The 22415-nt window shown below is 36.5% G+C and overlaps 3 protein-coding genes across 5 annotated transcripts in view; 1 reads left to right on the top strand and 2 right to left on the bottom strand.

Annotated features, from left to right (window-relative positions):
* LOC103698793 (pto-interacting protein 1-like) overlaps window positions 1-8588 on the top strand; it is a 55031-nt gene extending 46443 nt beyond the window's left edge. Inside the window, exon 9 of the transcript XR_016398911.1 lies at window positions 8561-8588. The gene's annotated coding sequence lies outside the window, so the exon portion shown is untranslated. The remainder of the gene's footprint in view (window positions 1-8560) is intronic.
* LOC103720058 (uncharacterized) lies at window positions 4280-5353 on the bottom strand. Its single transcript, XM_008809586.3, has one exon. It carries the CDS (start codon window positions 5351-5353, stop codon window positions 4280-4282), a length of 1074 nt encoding a protein of 357 aa, XP_008807808.3.
* A 699-nt stretch (window positions 8589-9287) lies between the features above and the next one.
* Window positions 9288-18037, bottom strand: LOC103720053 (pyruvate dehydrogenase (acetyl-transferring) kinase, mitochondrial-like). Of its 3 annotated transcripts, none has more exons than XR_015974380.2 (7): window positions 17572-17998; window positions 16089-16347; window positions 15328-15508; window positions 14678-14825; window positions 14074-14165; window positions 13405-13615; window positions 9536-9674 (listed from the first exon to the last, which is right to left on the bottom strand). XR_015974380.2 is itself a non-coding variant. In XM_008809580.5 (6 exons), exons 1-6 carry the CDS (start codon window positions 17818-17820, stop codon window positions 9616-9618), a joined length of 1107 nt encoding a protein of 368 aa, XP_008807802.3. In that variant the 5' UTR covers window positions 17821-18037; the 3' UTR covers window positions 9288-9615. The 3 variants fall into 3 exon arrangements, 1 of the variants encoding a protein (XP_008807802.3); XR_015974379.2 differs by having other exon boundaries at window positions 14074-14168; XM_008809580.5 differs by lacking the exon at window positions 14074-14165 and having other exon boundaries at window positions 9288-9674; window positions 17572-18037.
* Window positions 18038-22415: the final 4378 nt, after the last annotated feature.

A 22415-nucleotide genomic window follows, 5' to 3' on the forward strand; every position in this document is an offset into this window, starting at 1 on the left:
AAATGTGTGCCATGGTATATTACCTGTGTGCCAAACTTCTCTGCACACACTTAAATCTTCTCTGCACATAGTTAAGTGTTCTATATATCACACAGTTAAGTTAAGTATTCTTTGTACACAATTAAGTCTTCTCTGCACATACTTAAATCTCTCTGCACACAGTTAAGTGTTCTATGCATCACATTTCTTTCATTCTCTTCGTTTTCTTTCCTTTTTCTTCTTCTTTTTTTCTTTTTTTTTCCTTTCTTCTTTTTCTTTCCTTTTTCTTCTTTTTCTTTCCTTTTCTTCCTTTTTCTTTTATCTTCTTCTTTTTCTTTCCTTATTTGCTTTCTCTTTCCTTTTTTTCTTTTTCTTTCCTTTTTTTTCTTCTTTTTCTTTACCTCTCTTCTTTTTCTTTCCTGCTTCTTTTTCTTTCCTTCTCTGCATACAGTTAAGTATTCTCTGCATCACACAGTTAAATGTGTGCAGAAAAAACTTAATTGTGTACAGAGAACACTTAACTGTGTGCATCATACAGTTAAGTATTTTTTGTATACAATTAAGTCTTCTCTGTACATACTTAAATCTTTTATGCACACAGTTAAGTGTTCTATGCATCACATTTCTTTCATTCTCTTCATTTTCTTTCCTTTTTCTTCTTTTTTTTTCTTTTCTCTTTTTCTTCCTTTTCTTTCCTTTTTTTCCTTTTCTTTCCTTTTTTTCTTTTTCTTTCCTTTCTTCCTTTTCTTCTTTTTCTTTCCTTATTTGCTTTTTCTTTCCTTTTTTCTTTTTCTTTCCTTTGTTTCTTCTTTTTCTTTCCCTCTCTTTTTTTTCTCTCCTTCTCTGCATCACACAGTTAAATGTGTGCAAAGAAAACTTAATTGTGTACAGAGAATACTTAACTGTGTGCATCATACAGTTAAGTATTTTTTTGTATACAATTAAGTCTTCTCTGCACATACTTAAATCTTTTATGCACACAGTTAAGTGTTCTATGCATCACATTTCTTTCATTCTCTTCATTTTCTTTCCTTTTTCTTCTTCTTTTTTTTCTTTTTTTCTTTTTCTTCTTTTTCTTTCCTTTTTCTTCTTTTTCTTTTCTTTTTCTTCTTTTTCTTTCCTTTTCTTCCTTTTTCTTTTATCTTCTTCCTTTTCTTTCCTTTTTTTCCTTTTCTTTCCTTTTTTTTCTTTTTCTTTCCTTTTTTCCTTTTCTTCTTTTTTTTTCCTTATTTGTTTTTTCTTTCCTTTTTTCCTTTTCTTTTCTTTTTTTTCTTCTTTTTCTTTCCCTCTCTTCTTTTTCTCTCATTCTCTGCATACAGTTAAGTATTCTCTACATCACACAGTTAAATGTGTGCAAAGAAAACTTAATTATGTATAGAGAACACTTAACTGTGTGCATCATACAGTTAAGTATTTTTTGTATACAATTAAGTCTTCTTTGCACATACTTAAATCTTTTATGCACACAGTTAAGTGTTCTATGCATCACATTTCTTTCATTCTCTTCGTTTTCTTTCCTTTTTCTTCTTCTTTTTTTTTTTCTTTTTCTTCTTTTTCTTTCCTTTTTCTTCTTTTTCCTTCTTTTTTCTTCTTTTTCTTTCCTTTTTTCCTTTTCTTCTTTTTTTTCCTTATTTGTTTTTTCTTTCCTTTTTTCCTTTTCTTTCCTTTTTTTCTTTTTCTTTCCCTTTTTTCTTCTTTTTCTTTCCATCTCTTCTTTTTCTCTCCTTCTTTGCATACAGTTAAGTATTTTCTACATCACACAGTTAAATGTGTGCAAAGAAAACTTAATTGTGTACAGAGAACATTTAACTGTGTGCATCATACAGTTAAGTGTTTTTTGTATACAATTAAGTCTTTTCTGCACATACTTTAATCTTTTATGCACACAGTTAAGTATTCTATACATCACACAGTTAAATTAAGTATTTTCTGTACATAATTAAGTCTTCTCTGCACACACTTAAATCTTCTCTGCACACAGTTAAGTATTCTCTATACACAATTAAGTCTTTTCTGCACATACTTAAATCTTTTCTGCACACAGTTAAATGTTCTATACATCACACAGTTAAGTTGAATATTCTATGCACACAATTAAATATTCTCTGCACATACTTAAATCTTTTCTGCATATAGTTAAGTGTTCTATGCACAGTTAAGTATGTGCAGAGAACACTTAATTGTTTACAAAGAACACTTAATTGTGTGCATCACACAGTTAAGTGTGTGCAGAGAAGACTTAATTGTGTGCATCACACAGTTAAGTGCTCTCTGTACACAATCAAGTCTTATTTGCACACACTTAAATTTTCTTTTTCTTTTATTTTCTTATGTTTTTTTTTCTTTTCTTTTTTCTTTCTTTTTTCTTCTTTTCTTTTTTTTCTTTTCTTTTTTTCTTTTTCTTTCCTTTTCTTCTTTTTTTCTTTTCTTTTTTTTTTCTTCTTCTCTTCTTCCTTTCTTCTTCTTTCTTCCGGCGGCGCCGGAAGGGGGCCGAGCCGTGGCGGCCCCCTTTCTCTTTTTTTTCTTTTATTTATTCATTCATTCATTCATTTATTTATATTTATTTATTTATTTATATATTTATTTATTTATTTTTCTTTTTTTTGTCTTTCCTTTTCTTTTTTTTCCTTCTTCTTTCTTCTCTTCTTCCCTCCTTCTTCTTTCTTCTTTTTTCTCCTCCCGCGAGCCGGCGGCGCCGGAAGGGGGCCACGGGAGGGGGCGGGGCCGCTGTCGGCGGCGGCTGGCCAGCGGAGAACACCTCTCCTCCCGCGAGGCTGGCGGCTCCGGAAAGGGGCTGGGCCGCGGCGGACGCGGGAGGAGGGCGGGCCGCGGCCGGTGACGGCCGCAGGAGGGGGCTCGTGAAGGGGCGCGGCCGTGGGAGGGGGCTCGAGAGGGGGCAAGCTTGGGCTGGCGGCGGTCGCGGGAGGGAGCTCAGGTGGGGGTGGAATGTGGGCCATGGCGGCCGCAGAAGGAGGCCGTGGGAGAGGGCTTGACCGTGGCGGCTTTATTTATTTATTTATTATAATTATTTTATTTTATTAGTATATATTATTTATTCATTCATTTATTTTTATTTATTTATTTATTTATTTATTTATTTATTTATTTATTTATTTTTCTTTTCTTTCTTTTTTTCTTTCCTTTTCTTTTTTTTTCCTCCTCCTTTTTTCTTCTCTTCTTCCCTTCTTCTTCTTTCTTCTTTTTTCTCCTCCCGCGAGCCGGCGGTGCCGGAAGGGGGCCGAGCCGTGGCGGCCGTTGGAGGGGGCCGCGGGAGGGGGTGGGGCCGCCGTCGGCGGCGGCTAGCCAGCGGAGAACACCTCTCCTCCCGTGAGGCCGGCGGCTCCGGAAAGGGGCTGGGCCGCGGCGGACGCGGGAGGAGGAAGCGGCCGGCGACGGCCGCAGGAGGAGGCTCGTGAAGGGGCGGGGGCATGCCTGGCGGCACGGCCGTGGGAGGGGGCTCGGGAGGGGGCAAGCCGGGGCTGGCGGCGGTCGTGGGAGGGAGCTCAGGTGGGGCGGAACGTGGGAGGGGGCTCGGAAGGGAGCGAAGCCGCGGTAGGGGGCTCGGGAGGGGGCGAGCTAGGGTCGGCGGCGGCCGCGGGAGAGAGCTCGGGCGGGGACAGGCGGGGATGGGTAGTGGTCGCGGCGGCCATGCATTTTTTTTCTTGTTCTTCTGGGAATGTTAGATCAAAAGGGGCAAGGGCATTTTTGGTATTTTTTGAAAAAAAAGAAAGAAGCTAAGGGACCGGGAATTAAAGTTGGTGGAGATACCGGACCAAAAGTTTTAAGACCGGTCAACAGGGATTTTTTGTTATAGCACGGTCTTTTGAAGGGTGGGGAATTAATTACCCCTTTTTTTTTTGGCAAATTGAGGTTGCTAAAGCACTTGACAGAGAGGAAGATGTAGGGGAGATGAAGTGGGAGCAGTGAAGAACTTCTCTTCTTTCCTCTGTTCTCTCCTACCAAGTGCCTTCTTCTTCTTTTTTGTTTGTGACCGCATTCCATGCTCTGCCTTCTCCCTGCCATAATGCCTCCTTCCCTCCTCTCCTACCGTTCCCTTTCTTTTGCTTCCAACAATTGAGGTAGAACTCATTCTACTGCACATGTATTCATGATCCACAAAATATATAGTTGCTGTCACAGAAGATCAACAGTGTATATCACTCCTTAACATGCATGCATACAAAAGAGAAATATACTATATATCTATAACAAAAAGTTTGAGAGAAATAAAACTAATGAAGGCTTCCAACAGCTAATTCATCCTACCTTCAGTGAACATCTAGAACAAGTTCATTGGAAGTCAGTTTGAAATCGGAAAAACCCAACCATAATTCCTACGCTTATCGACGTATCGTGGCGGCAAAGATTCAATGAGAACTTTGGTGCTTGCATCCTTCAACGACTGCCTCACCACTGCATTTCCAGTAACCATGTACATGCAGTCTTCACCATCCCATGCTGCTGGATTCTCCGCCACCTCGCATCGGTTGTAGCTCAAGAACAATGCGCGCCCGCCTAAGCTCGTTAATGGCACCCAGCCTGCTCTCTTTGGGTCCAGCGATTGAGCCTCCACAAAGAGTCTTCCACGAGGATCTTTGTACACTAACAGGAGTTCGCCTCCAACTTCAGTTAGCATCAATTCGTTTAGCAACAAGTGTAATACCCGGGCTGGTAGAGGCAGGCGCTCGACTTCTACTAACCTTGGCTTAGGATGAAGCACCAAATCCATGACCGCAACTCCATAGAGATTCGACAGAACGAAGGCCTTGCCGTCGCGAAAGATGGCGCTGCGAAACGAGTGGTGACAGGTTTGCACCATCCCGGCCGAGCCATTAAGCTCGCAGGCTGCAACGGCGTTGGTTCGAAATCTACTCCCATCCAAGCTTGAACCCCAGCCCAGGAGCAGGCAGTCTGGAGAAGAGGGGGGAGCCGTCAGGATTGCGAACCGGATAAGAAAGGACTGCTTCGGCATGCGGATAGTGGTGCTGGTGAAGGGATCGACGAGCGACGGCTGCCGCCATGATCTGTCGACGATGATGAGATAGCCGAAGGAGACCCCGACGCAGTTCTTGGTCTTGACTTGGAGCAGGCTGGTCCGGGGGCGATCTGCGTCTGTGATGCTTTGGAAGCGAAGGTCTCCGCTGGTGCAGAGGCGGAGCATGAACATGGGGGGCTGGGATGCCAGGAGCTCCTGCTTCGAGGCCTTGGCGATCGACCTCCATGCCTTGCAGACGCCGCTGAAGGCGTGGAAATCCGCAACGTTGGGGGAGAGCCGGCTGAGGATGTTATGGAGTGTGAGCTCCGGGAGATCTGACCATGGTGGGTTGGAGCGACACCTGGTGTTGGTGGCTGTGGCCTTGCTTCTCTTCGCCATGCATGGATTTCCCTGGAGCTTGGATTCAGACGTTCGGTATTTATGGCCGTAATAAATAAAGACTTGGCCTTCAGAGATACGGTTGTGACGGCTGTTCGATCTTCTCTAGGATTGTAGATAAAGTCCTTGACGCGTGCGTGCGTACTTATTTTGGGACGAAGCGGTTTTAAGGAATACTAGATGAAGATTGGTTCTGTAGTCGCCTAGATTCAATTTCCATATCCAACTAAGATAAATCGCATTGTTTGTAAGATTTGCCCAATCATTAATATCCTTGCCACGTTGACTGTCAACGATTTCATTATTCTAACAGATTCCCTTAAAGAATGTCACCTCTCGGATTGAAAATCTCTTGCCAGTTTAGGCTCGAGCAACAACGGTGTGATTCCTTCCTCCTAGAATATAACGCTGAATTCATGCTGAGTCAAAGTTCGAGCGTGGATGTGCTGAAGATGTTGGAAATTTTAATTTTCTTTCCAGAAAGAGGTTCAAATTTTTAAATAGAAATTGTAATTATTTTTATTTTAATAAAAAGTTAGAATTTTAAAATACTTAAATGCAAGAACACTTGTATTTATTGATGTCAAGTTGTTTTGGGTTTTGTTGGGCTTTGGGAATGATGGGCTAGTGACCGTACAAGTGCTCGCTCGGCTCGGCTCAACAAGCCATGCTATGTGTAACGTATACATGCACGCAGCTAGTATGTTTTGCTGCACGCTCTAATTAGATTAAATTTATTAAATTGATTTAGCTTGAATTTGAAATTTTAAAAGGTTGACTCTCGGCTGATCTGCAAATCGTAATATACACGAGATGGGTCTTAATGCGCACAAATTGTCGGGCTATTATGAGAGAATTGTTGAGACCTTTACGAGCCTCTTCAGGGTTAAGGCACCAAGTCAATCGGTCTGAAACAACTCAATCTTCTTGCTATTACTCCAAGGGAGTCCCCTACTAACATTCTTTTTCTCCTTCAAATGTTCCACTTAATTTTCCTCTCTTTTTCAATATTCGTAAGCCTTTCCTACGCTTCTCGGGCAAGTGAAGGATTTCATTAGGTCAGACCTAGCTAGTGATGTCCAATATTAGATAGTTAAATGCAAGGACACTCTCATTTATTGATGTTCAATTGTTTTAGACCTAATTAAGCTTTGGAGATGTGGGCTAGTGTCTATACACGCTCGCTCGCTTGGCTCGACTCAGCCGACTATGTCATACACATGCTTGTGGCATGGCGAGGCATGCATGCTATCGTGGCATATGTGATGTATAAACATATGTGGCTAGCATGTTTTACCGCATACTCCAGCTAGATTAAATTTGAAATTTGATTTCGTATTTGTGACATAATTGTTATATAGCAAGTTGAACATAAGTATACGAATTTCAAAAGTGCTGATATTAAAATGATTTAGTTTGAACTTGAATTTGAAATTTGTAAAAGCAGACTCTCGGTTGACTCGTATATAGTATCATATACCTTACGAGTCTAAATGTGCATGCACTATCGGACCATGGTGAGGCGCTAGTAGGTCATTAAGGTCTTTATTGGGTGAGCTGTTGAGATGTTTATAGGCCTCTTGGAGGATTTCCTGGTCCAAGTCTATGAGAAAAAACTCCTAAGTCCTTGGCCTCTTCTTGAGTATTTTATTGATCGTCGATCCTACCTTTGAGCCATTCTCACCTTTGCTGAAGTTCAGTCTTATGACCAGTTTCGTTCCGAAACGTCTAGAGATTTTACCACCATTCTGCTATAAAAAAAAGAGTAGTTTCATTATAAGAATTATATAATAGCAATGAATGATGCACTTTTCTTATTGTCATTCCTATTTGGTATCACCATTAGCTCCCCTAAGGGACTTCTTGGCCTGTTTTTCAAAAACACTGCCTTGGTGCCATATCTTCAGTGCCAGAAATTTTAGTTCAGTATCATGAAACTTATAGACAGAAACACTTTTTAGGCCCTAGAGTCCTTTTTTTTTTTTTGAGGAAAATCCTTAGCGTCAACATCGATCCTTTAATGGCAGCATTGTACGCTGCCAATAGACTTAGTCCTGCCTAGCTTGCAAGCGTTACTTTTGCCATGTCCTTTAGTACATAAATCTAATGATAGAATTAGATCATAGGAAGCCAGTCCAATGAAAAGGTCTGGTCCATACCTTCCATGAACAATTATTGGATTAAGATTCTCAAAGACTACAGTTTCAGAGCCAACCACTGTTACAATATTTTGTTTGGATTACATGTGAATAAATCTTGACGTAAATCTAATGATAGAATTCGATCATAGGAAGCCAGAAAGGTCTGGTCCATACCTTCCATGAACAATTATTGGATTAAGATTCTAAAAGACTACAGTTTCAGAGCCAACCACTGTTTCAATATTTTGTTTGGATTACATGTGAATAAATCTTGACGTAAATCTAATGATAGAATTAGATCATAGGAAGCTAGTCCAATGAAAAGGTCTGGTCCATACCATCCATGAACAATTATTGGATTAAGATTCTCAAAGACTACAGTTTCAGAGCCAACCACTGTTTCAATATTTTGTTTGGATTACATATGAATAAATCTTGACATAAATCTAATGATAGAATTAGATCATAGCAAGCCAGTCCAATGAAAAGGTCTGGTCCATGCCTTCCATGAACAATTATTGGATTAAGATTCTCAAAGACTGCAGTTTCAGAGCCAACCACCGTTTCAATATTTTGTTTGGATTACATGTGAATAAATCTTGACGTCTCTGTCCACTCTTTTTTTTTTTTTTTTTGAGTTTTTCTTGGCCTGAATACCCTTTTCAAAATTTAAATTTACGTGAATACTTTCTTAAAATTTATATTTATTTCTGTATCCTCATAAAACACTATGTTTCACAAATGCCCCTAATAATATAACAGTTCTTCTAATACCATTAATAAAACCATATTTATTTTAATTAAAAATAAAATATAATTTTGAAATTATTTTTTTATCACCCATCGTGATCGTCTTATAAATATTTTTTTGCACTTCTATCCATTAAAGATATTTTAGTCATTTTACTTTAAAACTGTTAATTTAATAACAACGTTATATGGCATGGGTACATATGCAAAAATATAGAAAAAAAAAGAATACAATAGCAAAACAAGTGTTTTACGAGAGTATACATGCAAATATCAATTTTGAAAAGATATTCATATAAAATTTAATTTTTAGGAGGGTATTCATGCCAAAAAAAAAAAAAAAATCTTTTAGCCGTAGAGAAAGGAGATAACTCGGTACAATCCAATGAAGGGGATGTCCCTTGCATCCTCTCTAATATAATGAGATAAGCTAGGAGGAAAGTCTTCTAACCAAATCCTTCAACTTGCTTTGAGCTTGCAATGCTGGCCAGACAGTCTCCTACTTGATTAGCTTCCCAAAATATGTGGATGCAGGAGAAGTTAGAGAAGATAGAACAAACATGATTGATATTTCTCAATGCTGGATGTTGCGAAGATGCTTTCCATTAATCCATGTTACTAATGTTTTCAAATCTCCCTCCAAGATGATTCTATCATTCTGAAACATAGATATAGTTGTTTTAAGTCCATTCCAAGCAGCCACTAATTACCTTGGACTATATTTAAGATACACTATTTTCCAAGTGCACCACCAAGTTTTCCATTGAACAGAGTTCTACTATTTAAGAACCTAGAGATTGTTTGACATGTGGCCCAGGTCCCAGGATTCACATAGCTCATATAAATGTGAAATAGGTTCTGGGACTGATTTTTCTTGATACTAGATTAGTGTCTTCTTTTTTGAGATCTAGCATTGATTAATGTTGTGGCTTATGCTATATGTTCTCCCCATTTGGGCATTGTCAATGGTCTCATGAACATACAAGGCTTTGCAGAGCACCAACCATGGAATTAGCTCATGAATTCATACTCAATTCAAGCCCTTTGCTGAATAAATCATGACACTTCACTTCCAAGGAGGCATCATCATGGATGGACTTTTAAGGTCGATGCTAAAAACTCAGAATTCCAACATGAATTGAAAATTTATTTACAGTAGCTCTTTCCTTTCCTTTGGCCCGTCCGATCTACTGAAGATGAAAGGAAAATCAGTAGATGAGAAAGGGTGAATAAGCAACCAAATTGGATGCTGCTGGTCTTTAAAATATGCATGAATCAGCTGCAAGGCCTTTAATGCTGCAACTAGAGGAAATTTACAGCCACCAAATGTGAGAAGGTTTCTAATGAGCATAAATAGAATCAGGTACAGCATCATGGAAGGGGTTCCTGTGAATCTCCGAGTCGGGACAAGTGAAGGTAAGCATCGGTTCCTGCAAAAGGAACTATCAAAGTGAGAATCTCAGCTCGAACATCAGGAAGCAATTGGAACTCAGCAGAACAAAGTTTTGTACATCAAATGGTAAGCAAATAGCATATTTTTTGGTAAAAAATGCTAATTAGGTAAACTACATGTGCTAAATGGATCTGGAAAGAAATATAAAAGGAAGTAAAAAATTGTAAAGTTATTTTATGCATCTCTATTTTAGGCCTATATTCAAAGGCAAAAGGAGGACAAAAGAAAACCACTATGTTCCCATCCTAGAGAGAGAGAGAGAGGAAACCAAGAATCTATATCGGCCTTCTTCACACCTTAAATAAATATTCATCTTGTGTTTCAATTCCTATAGATTCTGGAATCCAAATCCAAACACCATAAAACTCCAAGAGGAAATAGAGTACATAAAGAAACGAGGGAAAGAAACCTTGCCGCAGAAAAGGAACAAGTTATACCTGCATAAATCTACTATCTTTTAGCATTGACCGTAACAAATCAGCTAATAATATCCCACACCATTCTTACTGTAAAACAAACTGGAGACCACTTTTAGTTTTTGCCTATAATAATGAGACTCAAACAAAAGAAAAAATAATAGCCAATCAGTACATGCGAGAATTCTATACAGTTATCACTAGTCATCCATGGTCTAACTAATCTAAAAGCTAAAATGATGTTTTAGATAACAAGCCTACTGCATCTCAGTGCCATAATCTGAGTGTACCTATGAGGGCTAGACAACAAACCTTTCCTTGCATATCTTGACATGGAACAGAAACAAGTATAATGATGCAATTTGAGAAGCGCGATAAACTCAGCTACTAACTTGTCAGTTCCAAAATGGACATGAATGCTATCGTCAAAAGACACTTGAAGAAATTATAACAAATAATAGCAAGGATGAAAATGGCAGTGATGTCACCAAGCTCTTGATTGTCGACCACAAATGTAAACAATAAACGAGGAATGTAAATTGGAGATTTTAAACATTTAAGAATACCGAGGTTATGACCTGTGGTGGTGCAGTGATGTCACCAAGCTCTTGATTGTCGACCACAAATGTAAACAATAAACGAGGAATGTAAATTGGAGAATTTAAACATTTAAGAATACCGAGGTTATGACCTGTGGTGGTGATTATAATATAAGAGAAGCCTTCACTAAGAAATAGCAGCAAGTCATCACTGGATAAGTAAAAGCTTTCTTCTTTATTTTCTTTTTCCCTTTTTTCCTTTTTTTTGGTAAATATCCCTCTTTCTTTTCCTTAAATGAGCAAGACAAGCTAAATTAAATCAACATTAAGTGAGAGCCCAAAGAAGCAAGAGACAAATATCATAGAAAACTAAGGCCAGGAGGGTTAGAGCATTATCTTCACAGGCGAAAAAGCTAGAACACATAGATTGTAAGATACTGGCCAGGAAAGGACATTGTAATGAGTTGTATCTTGTATGGTGATCTTATATCTCAAGAATAGGCTTGTGAGATTCGTAAGTATTGGACTGAAGGTTAAGGGTAAGGGTTCTGCCAGAATCAAATGAAACCAGAATAGATTCTAAAAGCAAACATATAGGCCAATAATGCAGCATTGGAAGGAAATGAAAAAATTTTAAGATGCTTGTCAAAGAACAGGATTGGTCAGGAATGGGGGTTGATTTAAAATGATGGGTGATTTGGTCAAACGATTATATAAATGATCAGCAATTGATTGTCAAGATGATCCATAAAGACCAATCATGTGGTTCAATTTGAAAATGAGATGAGAATCCATAAAAGGGTCTTCAATTGGATTAAGAAAAGGGTCGTTTTGCTAGAGAATTTAATGTCATTCTGGGATGTATAGGCTTGTGGAATGTTGCTTCAGGAAAGGATATTTTAAGTCATTTTACCATGTTGATCAATCAAAAAAAACATGTTTTCAAGATCAAACCATATTGGGATAAGGGTCACTCATGCCATCAAAATGTCTTTTTTGGTATTCTTTTCTTACTAAGCATTGCATTTTAAAATTTTAATAAGCAACTCAGGCTTTTGTAACCTAAAAGAAAAAAAATCTTATAAAATCAAATCATAGATCAGCCAGATCCCAAAAAATCTCAAGTCTTTCCAAATTATCCCACCTTCCAATCTCAGCCGAGATAATTTGGCTCTTGATCACCCAGCAAGATGACCAAGATCTTTTAAAAACCTTGAGTTGAAGACACAAGAGGGCCTAGCAAAAGTATGGATATAATATGTTAAAAAGAACTATTAAACAGCATGAAACAATAGAAACCTAAATATTCAGTGATCATTCTTTTTATAAGCTATTCTTCTATAAAAAAAATGCATATTTTCCATCAATTAAATTTAGTAAACCAACCTTTATCCCAACCACTGCAAACTGGGTTGTATCATTAGCCTAGAGACAGAGGACATCCACATTTTTCTAAGCAAAGAGGATTCATATCTGCTTTTGTCAAGATGCTCATGGAAGGATCTGAATCTGATGGTTCAAATTTTTCAGAGACTGGGAATGAAATACAAATTCCTAGAGCAAACATCTGATATTGTCCCAAAGATGATCATGATGCACTAAAAGGAAATGAGACAAGACAACTGATTGAAAGAAACAAGGTATTGTGATTTGAAGCATGGATGTGGATATGGACATAAAATGATTAGAACATGCCAACACAACAAAATTTGAAGAAATAATATACAAATACGGCAGGGATATGACAATAAATGGACTAAATTTCTTTTGCATATCTAACTATATTACATATAAAAAGCAGTAATTCTAGTCTAGTTTATTACAAATTGTATAGTTCTAAATATTCCTACCTTTTTCTTCTCTAGGCTTGCTCTCTTTCATTCATGGCCCAATGATTACCAAGGTCCAAGTTAGTTTAGACTATCATGAATTTTGATATTACTAGCCCAACCTGGCACAACCCTTTGCTCAATAGACCCAAAAAATAATGGAGACATGTCCAGGATATATCCAGAATATGTCGTTGTTGTATCAGATACCAATTTCTAGAAAAAAATATTATAAATAAATATATTCTTACAAGAAATATCTGACATGTATTAGGCTGTACCTGAGGCATATCAGTATACTATTTGTGTCATATAGGGTGCCAGACACACAGAAGTATTTGAGATATGTCCAGGATGCGTCCATAGTACTTAGTAGCATATACTAATTTTAGAGAAACATATTCGACATTGTTTCACCATATAATGAAGAAAGCCTTCTACCCATGCAAGGATATCTATTTAAACTAGATAATCTGCAAGTGCATCTAAGGTTTCTTTGTGTCTATGCATTGCTTGGCTCCCTGTATTTTCTTTACCATGCTATTCCAATGTTTAAGGATCTCTCTAGCTCACTGGATTAGAAAATCTTTTAAAATAACAAAACTTTTAAAATAACTAATATGATAAAATTTGTAGGGAACATTAGAAGGAAAAAAAGCTTATCTGTCTATCTAACAGGCATTGAAATTTTAGCGAAATGTCTTAGACATAATGTATCGATAGCTTTGCATATTTTGACCCTAAATTTTATAATGTTTTGCACCTTCTGCCCATGCAACATCTTAGTTAATCAAAGGTAGATTTATGCTGAATCGCAACAATAAAAAGAAAATTGACAGAACTTAGGCAAAGCTGAGACAAACAGCAAGCAACAGAAAGAAAGTTCTCGTCAAGCATTCAATTTAAAAAGATGATAGGCGCACCATATCCTTCCATTGATATAATTTGAAGATCACCACCAAAATATTGAGCATAAAGACGACTAATTGGAAGTCCATAACCATATCCAGCCATAGTTATCCCATCATTTAATCCACCATAATTTTCATCCAATGGGTTTTTAGCAGTACTGTAAAGATAGGTAAAAATCTTTGGAAGGCCACTTCTTGGAATGCCACCCCCTTCATCTGATATCTGTGAAACAAAATGATTGATCAGAATCCAAGACTTATAAGCATGACTGCAAAATTTTCATACGGTCATCTACTCTATGCTGCACAAACTTGATGACTATGTTTTATGCAAAGAAGACAGGAAACTGGTGTTAAGTAGCATACAGATATTTCATGTGGCAAGATGTAGTTGCAAGAATGGACATGTTTTATGTGAAGTACGAATATTGTGAAAATAAGTAGCATTAAAATAAGGGTTGTTGATTGACGGACAGGTCAGAGATCAAGAATATATATATATATATATATATATATATACATATATGTATATATATATATATATATATATATATGTATGTGTGTGTGTGTATGTATGTATGTATGTATGTATGTATGTATGTATGTAACATGAAGTGGACAAGCACTTGAAAATATCTACCATTGCTTGGAAAAAGAAAAGGGCTGAAAAGGGTCGACTACCTATTCTTGGGAGTCAATACACCATACAAGATGGTGAACAAGAATTTTAGTAGATCTTTTCCATGCTCAAGGAATGGTATCCATTTATGTGCCTTCTAATGCACAAAGTGGTAAATAAAGAACATCAGGGGATCAATTCTCAAGAACATCTTTCTGACCAAACATGATCGTTGAAGACAAAATATTAGTGAAGACTGCTTTAGTCATAAAACCAATCAACAACCAAAAGTATGCGAAGGTGCAGTACTTCCTTGTCTATGTACAGTTTCTTATGAGAAGAGGACAATAAAAGTATTGGTAAACTATGTCACGAACTGGGAAAAAAAAGACTAATTAAAGTTAGTTTGCATTTGAACTTTTTCATGCTTTAAATTTGCAAAGATATAGAGTTCTAACCAAACAAACAACATGAAAAAAGAAATGATATGAATATTAGCATATTTAAAGGTGCAGGTGTGAAGGTATGTTACTTAAAACAGGGCAAAATACCTCAAAGTTTGAAAAAATCTGTACTTCTAGAGTTGTGCCATCAATCTTGTGATTATCAGGTTTGATTAAGTAGCAAGACAAGAATAGCAGGTACCAGCAATTAATAGAGGCATACCTTTATCGTGACATCTTCTATTCCATCAGCAACTATAATTCTGATAGGAGGGACATGTTTGTCAGAATCCGGAAATCGTTCCTGAACCGCACGTAATGAGTTCTTGACCAACTCAAACACCATGAGGTGCAAATGTGATGGAACATATCTGCATTTTAAGTGGAACAAAAAGTAGAAATCCAAATTAATTAATGCATTTCATGCCTGTAAAATGCTCACATAGTGCAGAAAATTCATTAGGAAAAGTCAATTTGGGCATTTTACAAGTACAATGGTTGAAAGATCGATCGTGTTCTTCATGCATAGGTATGGAGTAGATTTAGAAATTATTCTTTGATGTGATTAAACATCTGTTTGCCACTGTAAACAGAAAACAAAATTGATGCATGAGAAGAGATATACAGTTCTACATTTATTCCCCTCTTGAATGACCTAACATGGATGCTAAGGTAATGCTGGAAGGATCTCTTATCAATGCCAAATTCATATAATCCAAATATCTGGCACAGCAAATTTATCCGAGTGGAAAGCACAGCACATTCCAACTGTGCAGTGATTTTGTAAGTATGCTAGCATAGCTCCCAAAGAGATAACAATAGGTAAGAACATAATCATTATGGTTATTTGCTAAAAATACGAATGATACTTACGGAAACGTGAAACTAGGATCTCCATAAATGTTAACTTCAGGAGCACTCCCATATTCCCGTAAACACATACTGCGGGCATCCTCACTAGCAGCTTGGGCCATCAGCATCGGAGAAATTCTAGTGTTTATTAGACCAATACAGCCAGGTGCTGGGTCAGGATCATGTAAAGCCACATGCTGCCCTGAATTTTCACAGAGAACAAAGTTTTCTTAGTATAATACTAATATATATTTCTCATTGATGTTTACCAAGCATGTCCTCTAATTTGAGGTGGACTAGAATACGGCTGACTGGATCTCAACTCAGAACTAGTCAGGTCCAAATTAAACTATGGGGTTCCACATCAATAATTTGAGCCATTGAACAAGATCTACTACCTATAAACTGCTTACACACTGAAATCATGTGATTGGAAGACCCCTTACTTATGTATTAAATGGTCAAAAAATATGTATTGTTTCATATTATTGAAAATATCAAATTTTGACCTCTTTATGCTTAGGCTAAGGGTCACCAAATCACATGATTATAGTTTAGAGACAGCAGATCACATCCAAAAGCTCAAAACATCAATGTAGGAACCCTATCGTCCAATCAAGACCTAAACGGATCAGAGTTAAAATTAGGTCGACTAGATTCTAGTCCCCCTCCCTCTAATTTCTTCTAAGATTTCATCGTACCGAGAACTAAACTTACAAGAGTGCAGTAAAATACCAAATACCTAAACTTACAAAAGTAATGGGAAGCGAAATTGTACTAACCTATAAGCATACGGATGCCAATCCTCGACATGTAAAAACGATTAAGAAATTCATGGATTTCTTCTAGATCTGTTGGCACAACCTTGGGGTTCAAACCTTTCTTCAGCTGTTGTACACCTAGAGCCATTGCTGGTACCACGTTATTATGCCTAACTTTGATCATCTTGATCATTTCAGTGAAAGCCAGCTCGTCACTTGTGTCCTTGATTTCTGGAAAAGATCGAAGATCACGAAAAGAATCCAGATACCAATCTCTCACCTTTAAAAAGTCAAGAGATCAATTAGTTTTAAGCATGACACTTTCAATAACAAATCACATATTTAAAAAAAATAATAAAAATAAAAAAATAAAAAAAATAGCATCATATTCAACATACTATCCAATAGATGGAAGGCCATAATGATTTCTGAAATTAAGAAAAAATAATTCTGCAGCAAGGGATTGAACAAGTTATCAAAATCTATGAGGATTACTAGAGCAACAGAGATAGTAACATGATACAAGGCTATATGGCAAATACATTCATTCACAAATTTGACACGAGATGTAGTAGCAATCAAAACATGCCTACAAAGTAGTGTTTTTCTTCAGTTTCACTCTGCACAAATACCTTGCTGTAAGAGAGGCTAGAGGATACAGCTCCTATGCAAACGTGGTGAACTTAAAGCATTATCTGATGCATCAAAAACCAGACTATAAATGCAGCATTGATCCCAAAAGCCACAAGACAACAGATACTGCACAAGAACTGCTCATTTTTTATGAAATCCAAATTGAACTACTGAAATAACCCATGTCTGACAGTGCCATTGAGATCCAAAGCACACAGAAGAAAGTAAAACTGAAAATAATCGAATATAAGCAGTTTAACAGTCTGTATCCAATCTATGAATGAGCACAGAATGCTCCAAAATTATCAAACACTGACAGACTAGCAATTCAGTTTTGCAGAATTAACATAAATCAGAAAAAAAAACCATGTGAACGTAAATGCAGAGATTTCTTCCAGAAACAAACAGAGCACAGAAAGCATACTCTATGAAATATGTTACCTTCAAAAATCACGCTACATTATCTAACCCATATAAATTCTTACAGCTCTTCACCAACCATAGTTGATATTTTAAGTATCTATAGCCCCAAAAAACTTCCGAAAACTAGAACAATCAAACAAAGGATGCTTTATGAATCAAAATCATCTGCAAACCAAAGGCGAATTTGGAGGTCACAAATCGAAAGATCAGAACTTGTATGAAAATCCACATAATAATGCTGCAAAAACAAGAAATCATTCCGAATTCAACACAAAAAAGAAAATACGAAACAAACTTCGCATATTACTCCAAAAATCAAAATACGTAACAAAAATCCACGCTTTCATCGAACACCAACATCTTCAAACGCTTTTAACACCAAAATCTGCCCCAAAAAATGCACTAAAAGACACCAAAAAAATCTATCGAGATGAAACATATCATATACCTTCAAGACGGCTGGCTTCTTGGACAACCCAAAGGGCAGACTCTCCAACTCAATGGACCTCCTCGCGATCCTTATCGGGAGTTCCTTTTGGAGGAATTGGGCCGAGATGAGGAGATTCTTCTCCGTCGGCCGGGCACCGAACTCCATCATATACCTCAAACTCACTCCCGTCTGCTTCATCGCCCCCCATCTCTGCACTTCCTCCACGCACACCTTCGAGAACGACTCCGCCGCCTTCCCCACCGCCATGGTGATCTCCCCTCCTACGACGACGAAGAAGAAAGAAACGAAACAAAATACAAGGAGAAAATTCGCGATGGGGGAGACGAAGACGGCATCGAGATCTCTCTCAGAGAGAGCGAGCAACACGAGAGGGACAAAAGGCGAGACCGAGAGCGAGAAGCGAGAGAGAGCGCGAGACAGCGAAGGCGGTAAGAATAACGATCACGAGAAAAGTGCATAAAACGGAGGAGACTACGAGGGAGATGTCTTTAATTATATGTTTTATTCTTTTACTATTTTTAAATCTCTCATATAACGGACTTTAAGCAGAGTTAGATCCTATAACCAAGGGGATTACGGTGCGATTACGGAGTGGGTTACGAAATGGATTGGAATCGAAGAGTTGATAAGGAGAGGTCCTTTAGGATAATTTTGATAACTTAATTTGGTTTCTTTTTACTATTTTTCACTCTCTGTTGTAACGGACGTTACCTGGAGTTGGGTTTAGTAACCGCAATGTGAACGGTGGGGCCCGTCCCGGGTGCGAACTACACGTGGGAAAGGAAGGAGGCGTCCGTTTCTTAGGCAGGGAGAGATGGTAGGATCAGCTGTTGTGCAGGGAGGACAGGAATAATTGGAAGAAGCAAAAGAGATGCATGACAGCATGAGATGGCCGATGATCTCTCATTTGGTTGATGAATTCTTTATTCCTTGTATCTTGTCATATATAACCCTGCATTCAGTCACCAATACATTGGGAAAAAAAATAAGTAAAAAAATTCATGTGTGTAGAATTGAGATAACCTTATCTGAGTTCTTTGTAATAAAATCAAGTTTAGAAACTATTTTAAAATATTGATTTTGAAATTTGCTATCTTAGAAATTTGTTGCTCATAGTCGTCTAAATTTTTGTGGTATGGTCTAGATCTTCATGTTTAGGATTTAATTGTGATAGCAGTTTTCATACAATTGTTAGATGATAAGACCATTCAAGATTTTTACGGTATGCATTGAATGTGTCAAAATCTAGGATAGAAACTAAATTATGCACATGTATTGCAAGCTTTCAATGGCATACATTAAATGTGCCAAAATCTAGGATGGTTTGGTATGTGCACTTATATTTTTAATTAATGTGCCTTTTGTTCCGCCCCATGTAATAAAAAGTAAATTATGCAAATATTTCGGTTACAAAAGGTAAAAAGTAGGGAGAGAGAAAACAGAGATGGTCAAAAAAAAAAAAAGGAAGCAGATATTTTTGGAGTAAAATTACAAGATAAAATCCAATTAACTAGGCAAAATTATCCATGAAAGATATGTGATTGCTAAGTTAATTTCTAATATTTGGCTACATACGGAAGTCAAATGTCAGCTAACGTCCGCCCAACAATCATAATGCAATTTTTATGATGGGGCCTAGTTGAATGTAAATCCCTTATCATCATTACTTCCACATCCATATCCATTTAGTATATTCAGAATTTCACACATTAGCTGTGATTTTTATGGTGTTTTCAATATGTATCGCAAGGCAAATGAATTGGTATAGTCATTGGCTATTAGAGAGTTAGACATCAAGCGAAGTGACTTCCACTTGGCCCTAATGATCAAAATCAATGCCTAGAGGGGTCGGCCTGAATCTTTTTTTGTATTGTAGGTCATACCATACATTCAATCACTCATTTGCCTGGATCATATGGCTATTTTAAGCACCAAAGAGTATTAAGATTTTTTTTCTTTATCATTTTTATGGTTTAGGGGATAAATGGTTGGATCTCCTATCTTTAGGCATCTTTGTTTTGTTTGTTAGCTATTTACAAATTTGTTAGATAAATACTCATTTATCTATCTATAAATTTCATATGAAATTTCATAAGGTACATATATGACATGATGCCAAAACCTTTTAATCTTCCGAACCTCCCTAAATAGTAAAAAACAATATTTACAAGTGATTAGCTTGCTCCCTTCAATTTGGCTAGATTTTCTAGCATGCCTCACTTGTAGGACCAAGAAAGGCATTTATATATCTAAATTGTCGTACCAAGAGACACTCTGTTCATGGCATTCAAGAACCATATAAAGATCCTATCCAAGGATATTAATTTGAGGTTCATGAATCCCAAATTGAAAAAATCTCAAAAGACATGGTTTTTCCAACTCCTACATAGAAATATTAACTAGCCACAGTTCTCTATAATATATTTACACCAATTTGTATACTAGATTCAAACCCCACACCTGAACACATGGCCTTTTCATTTTTCAAAACAATAAAGATTTGGTCTTTTCATTTTCCAAACAAAGTAGACTTAGTTTTAGGCATGTCAATGGAGCAGAATCTAGGGTTTGTGAGAAACAAAAACCAAACTCGAAATCCACCACCAATCACCAAAACCAAATGATTTTTATAATAAAAAATTATAACCACCACCTAGAAAAACTACAAAATTGATACTGAAACCCAAAAACTAAAAATCATTTAACTTTTTTTATTCATTTCAAAATTTTCATATATCAATATCCAAAATAAAGATATCATTTATAATTTTTATATAATTCATACTAACTTAACTAATAAATATGTTCAAAAATAATAACACAACCATCCAACAAACTTAATAATTCTAAAATAATAACACAACTATTAAGCAAACTCAATAGTTATAAAATAGTAATATGGCCATCCAACAAATGCAATAATTCAAATTAAAACCGGCGGAAGGAAAAAGACACACCTTTCTAATCTCTAGGGTTAGTCCATTTAGTTATTTACCCATCCCTGATCTATGAATAATCCATATTGAACGGGATAGAGGGCTAGGATTTATGCTAAATATAAATGAGACCAAGAGATGTCATGTATACTCAATTTCGGGTTTGATGTCTAAGTTCGGTTTTAGGTTGAATTTCATATCAGGTTCCGATCAAGGAATTCACTGAAATTGAAATGGAAACATAATGGTTTTTAAATTTTAAAACCATCACCAAAACTATCCCTATTTAATTTTGGGCAAAATCGTTTCCAATTCAGGGATGGATAAAATATTCAAATATCCATCCTCGTTGACATCCTTACTTGGCTTTTCATTTTCCAGCAAACTAGATGTAAAACCAAAAAGAGTAAACTATTTTAAAATTCATTTTGAAAGCATAAATCCAACATTATTATCATGTAAACTTCATGCCTCCCTACAAACAAAAAAAAAAAATATTTCTGCATAAGGATACATACTAACTGTTAAAAAAAATTATTATTTTCATTTGAAAAGATTCAAAATTGTGTATTCTTTCTTATTTAATAATTCCACATTGCCTGAGTTGAAGACGGCATGAGAAAGTCTTATTTATGCCATCTCTATTTTACGGGTTGACAACCTAATCTTGGAAAGAGACTCTAGGACAGTGATATCTTGGCTTAGCACAAGGATAGAACACCCTAATGTCCACCTCCTGTTACTGTTTGACATTCAGAGACTCATTGCTAGCTACATATATTGTCTGGTCAAACATACTTATAGGGAGGGCAGCAACATGGTTGATTGGGTGGCAACCTACATGGCGAAGCATACTGGCAATGTGATATAGGAGTCTATATTAGAGCTACCCCAACAACTCCAAGGCTTGATTGTGATGGATGCTTCTCATTGTATTTATTTTAGGGCTTTGTAATGAAGCCAGGTTACAGGCACATAAAAAAAAGGGTTAAATTAAGTAGACTTGCATTTATTGAAATATAGGAGTTCCTAACCTAATTTGGCTTTATAGTTGTTGGCTTGGCGGCCACACATACATACATTCACTCGTCTTAGCCATGTGCATGGCTTGCATACCATTTGCGGCATAAACATGCACACTAGATTAATTTCTCCAACATATTGGAAGCCTTACAATTTTCATAAAATCATTTGACATGCTTTGAATATTTTTTTATTTGTAATTTTACTATATTTTTTTTCAAAATAGTTTCCAACAATCTAAGAATGAATCTCTATGCATATCTTAATATTTGCATGCTTAAGGTTCTAATATATTTTCTAATTATAAAATTTATCATCCGAATATTGTTATTATTTAATTTTGTCAACTGATTTATGCTATTAAACAACTGATTCAATAATTCCCTCCTAGTTAGAGATCCTTTGAATCTTTTACATATCACTTTTAGAAACAAAATCCACCAAAACCTGCTGCTCTGAAAGCTGTGCATAAAACTAGTTCAAACTTTCAGAAAAAAAAAATTCTAAATTTGCTGCTCTAAAATTTAGGAAGAAATTATTATGTCAAATTTAAACAATGCAGAAATCTCTAAAATATTTTTTTGAACTGAAAACCAATTATAACAACTACTTAGAAAATCATGCAAAAGTCTAATTTTTTGTTGGTATTAAAAATTATTTTCTTTATTTTTGTAATCTAGACTAGAATAATATTAGTGTATTTAAAGTATTTAATACTTTGTTGAAAAACACTTAAATGCACTTCATTGAGTTTTAGTTACTCTATTCAAAATTTTAAAACCTACACATTAAAGTGTATATTTTGGCACTTAATTGCCATCCTGCTTTAGAATAATTGCTTTCATTTAATATAATTGTTTAATGCACTATTTATTCAATATT

The sequence above is a fragment of the Phoenix dactylifera genome, chromosome 17 (assembly GCF_051530095.1).
Source record: "Phoenix dactylifera cultivar Ajwa chromosome 17, Ajwa_hap1_PhDact_Kaust_v1.1, whole genome shotgun sequence".
Classification (NCBI taxonomy): domain Eukaryota; kingdom Viridiplantae; phylum Streptophyta; class Magnoliopsida; order Arecales; family Arecaceae; genus Phoenix; species Phoenix dactylifera.

Excerpts from the sequence above, each read along its gene's own strand:
- LOC103720058 (XM_008809586.3), bottom strand. The coding sequence starts at position 5,353 with ATGGCGAAGAGAAGCAAGGCCACAGCCACCAACACCAGGTGTCGCTCC.
- LOC103720053 (XM_008809580.5), bottom strand. The coding sequence starts at position 17,820 with ATGGCGGTGGGGAAGGCGGCGGAGTCGTTCTCGAAGGTGTGCGTGGAG. Across the intron at positions 16,348-17,571 it reads AGAAGCCAGCCGTCTTGAAG|GTGAGAGATTGGTATCTGGA; the intron begins GTATATGATATG and ends GACTTTTTAAAG. Across the intron at positions 9,675-13,404 it reads TATATCAATGGAAGGATATG|GAACCGATGCTTACCTTCAC; the intron begins GTGCGCCTATCA and ends TTCCTTTTGCAG.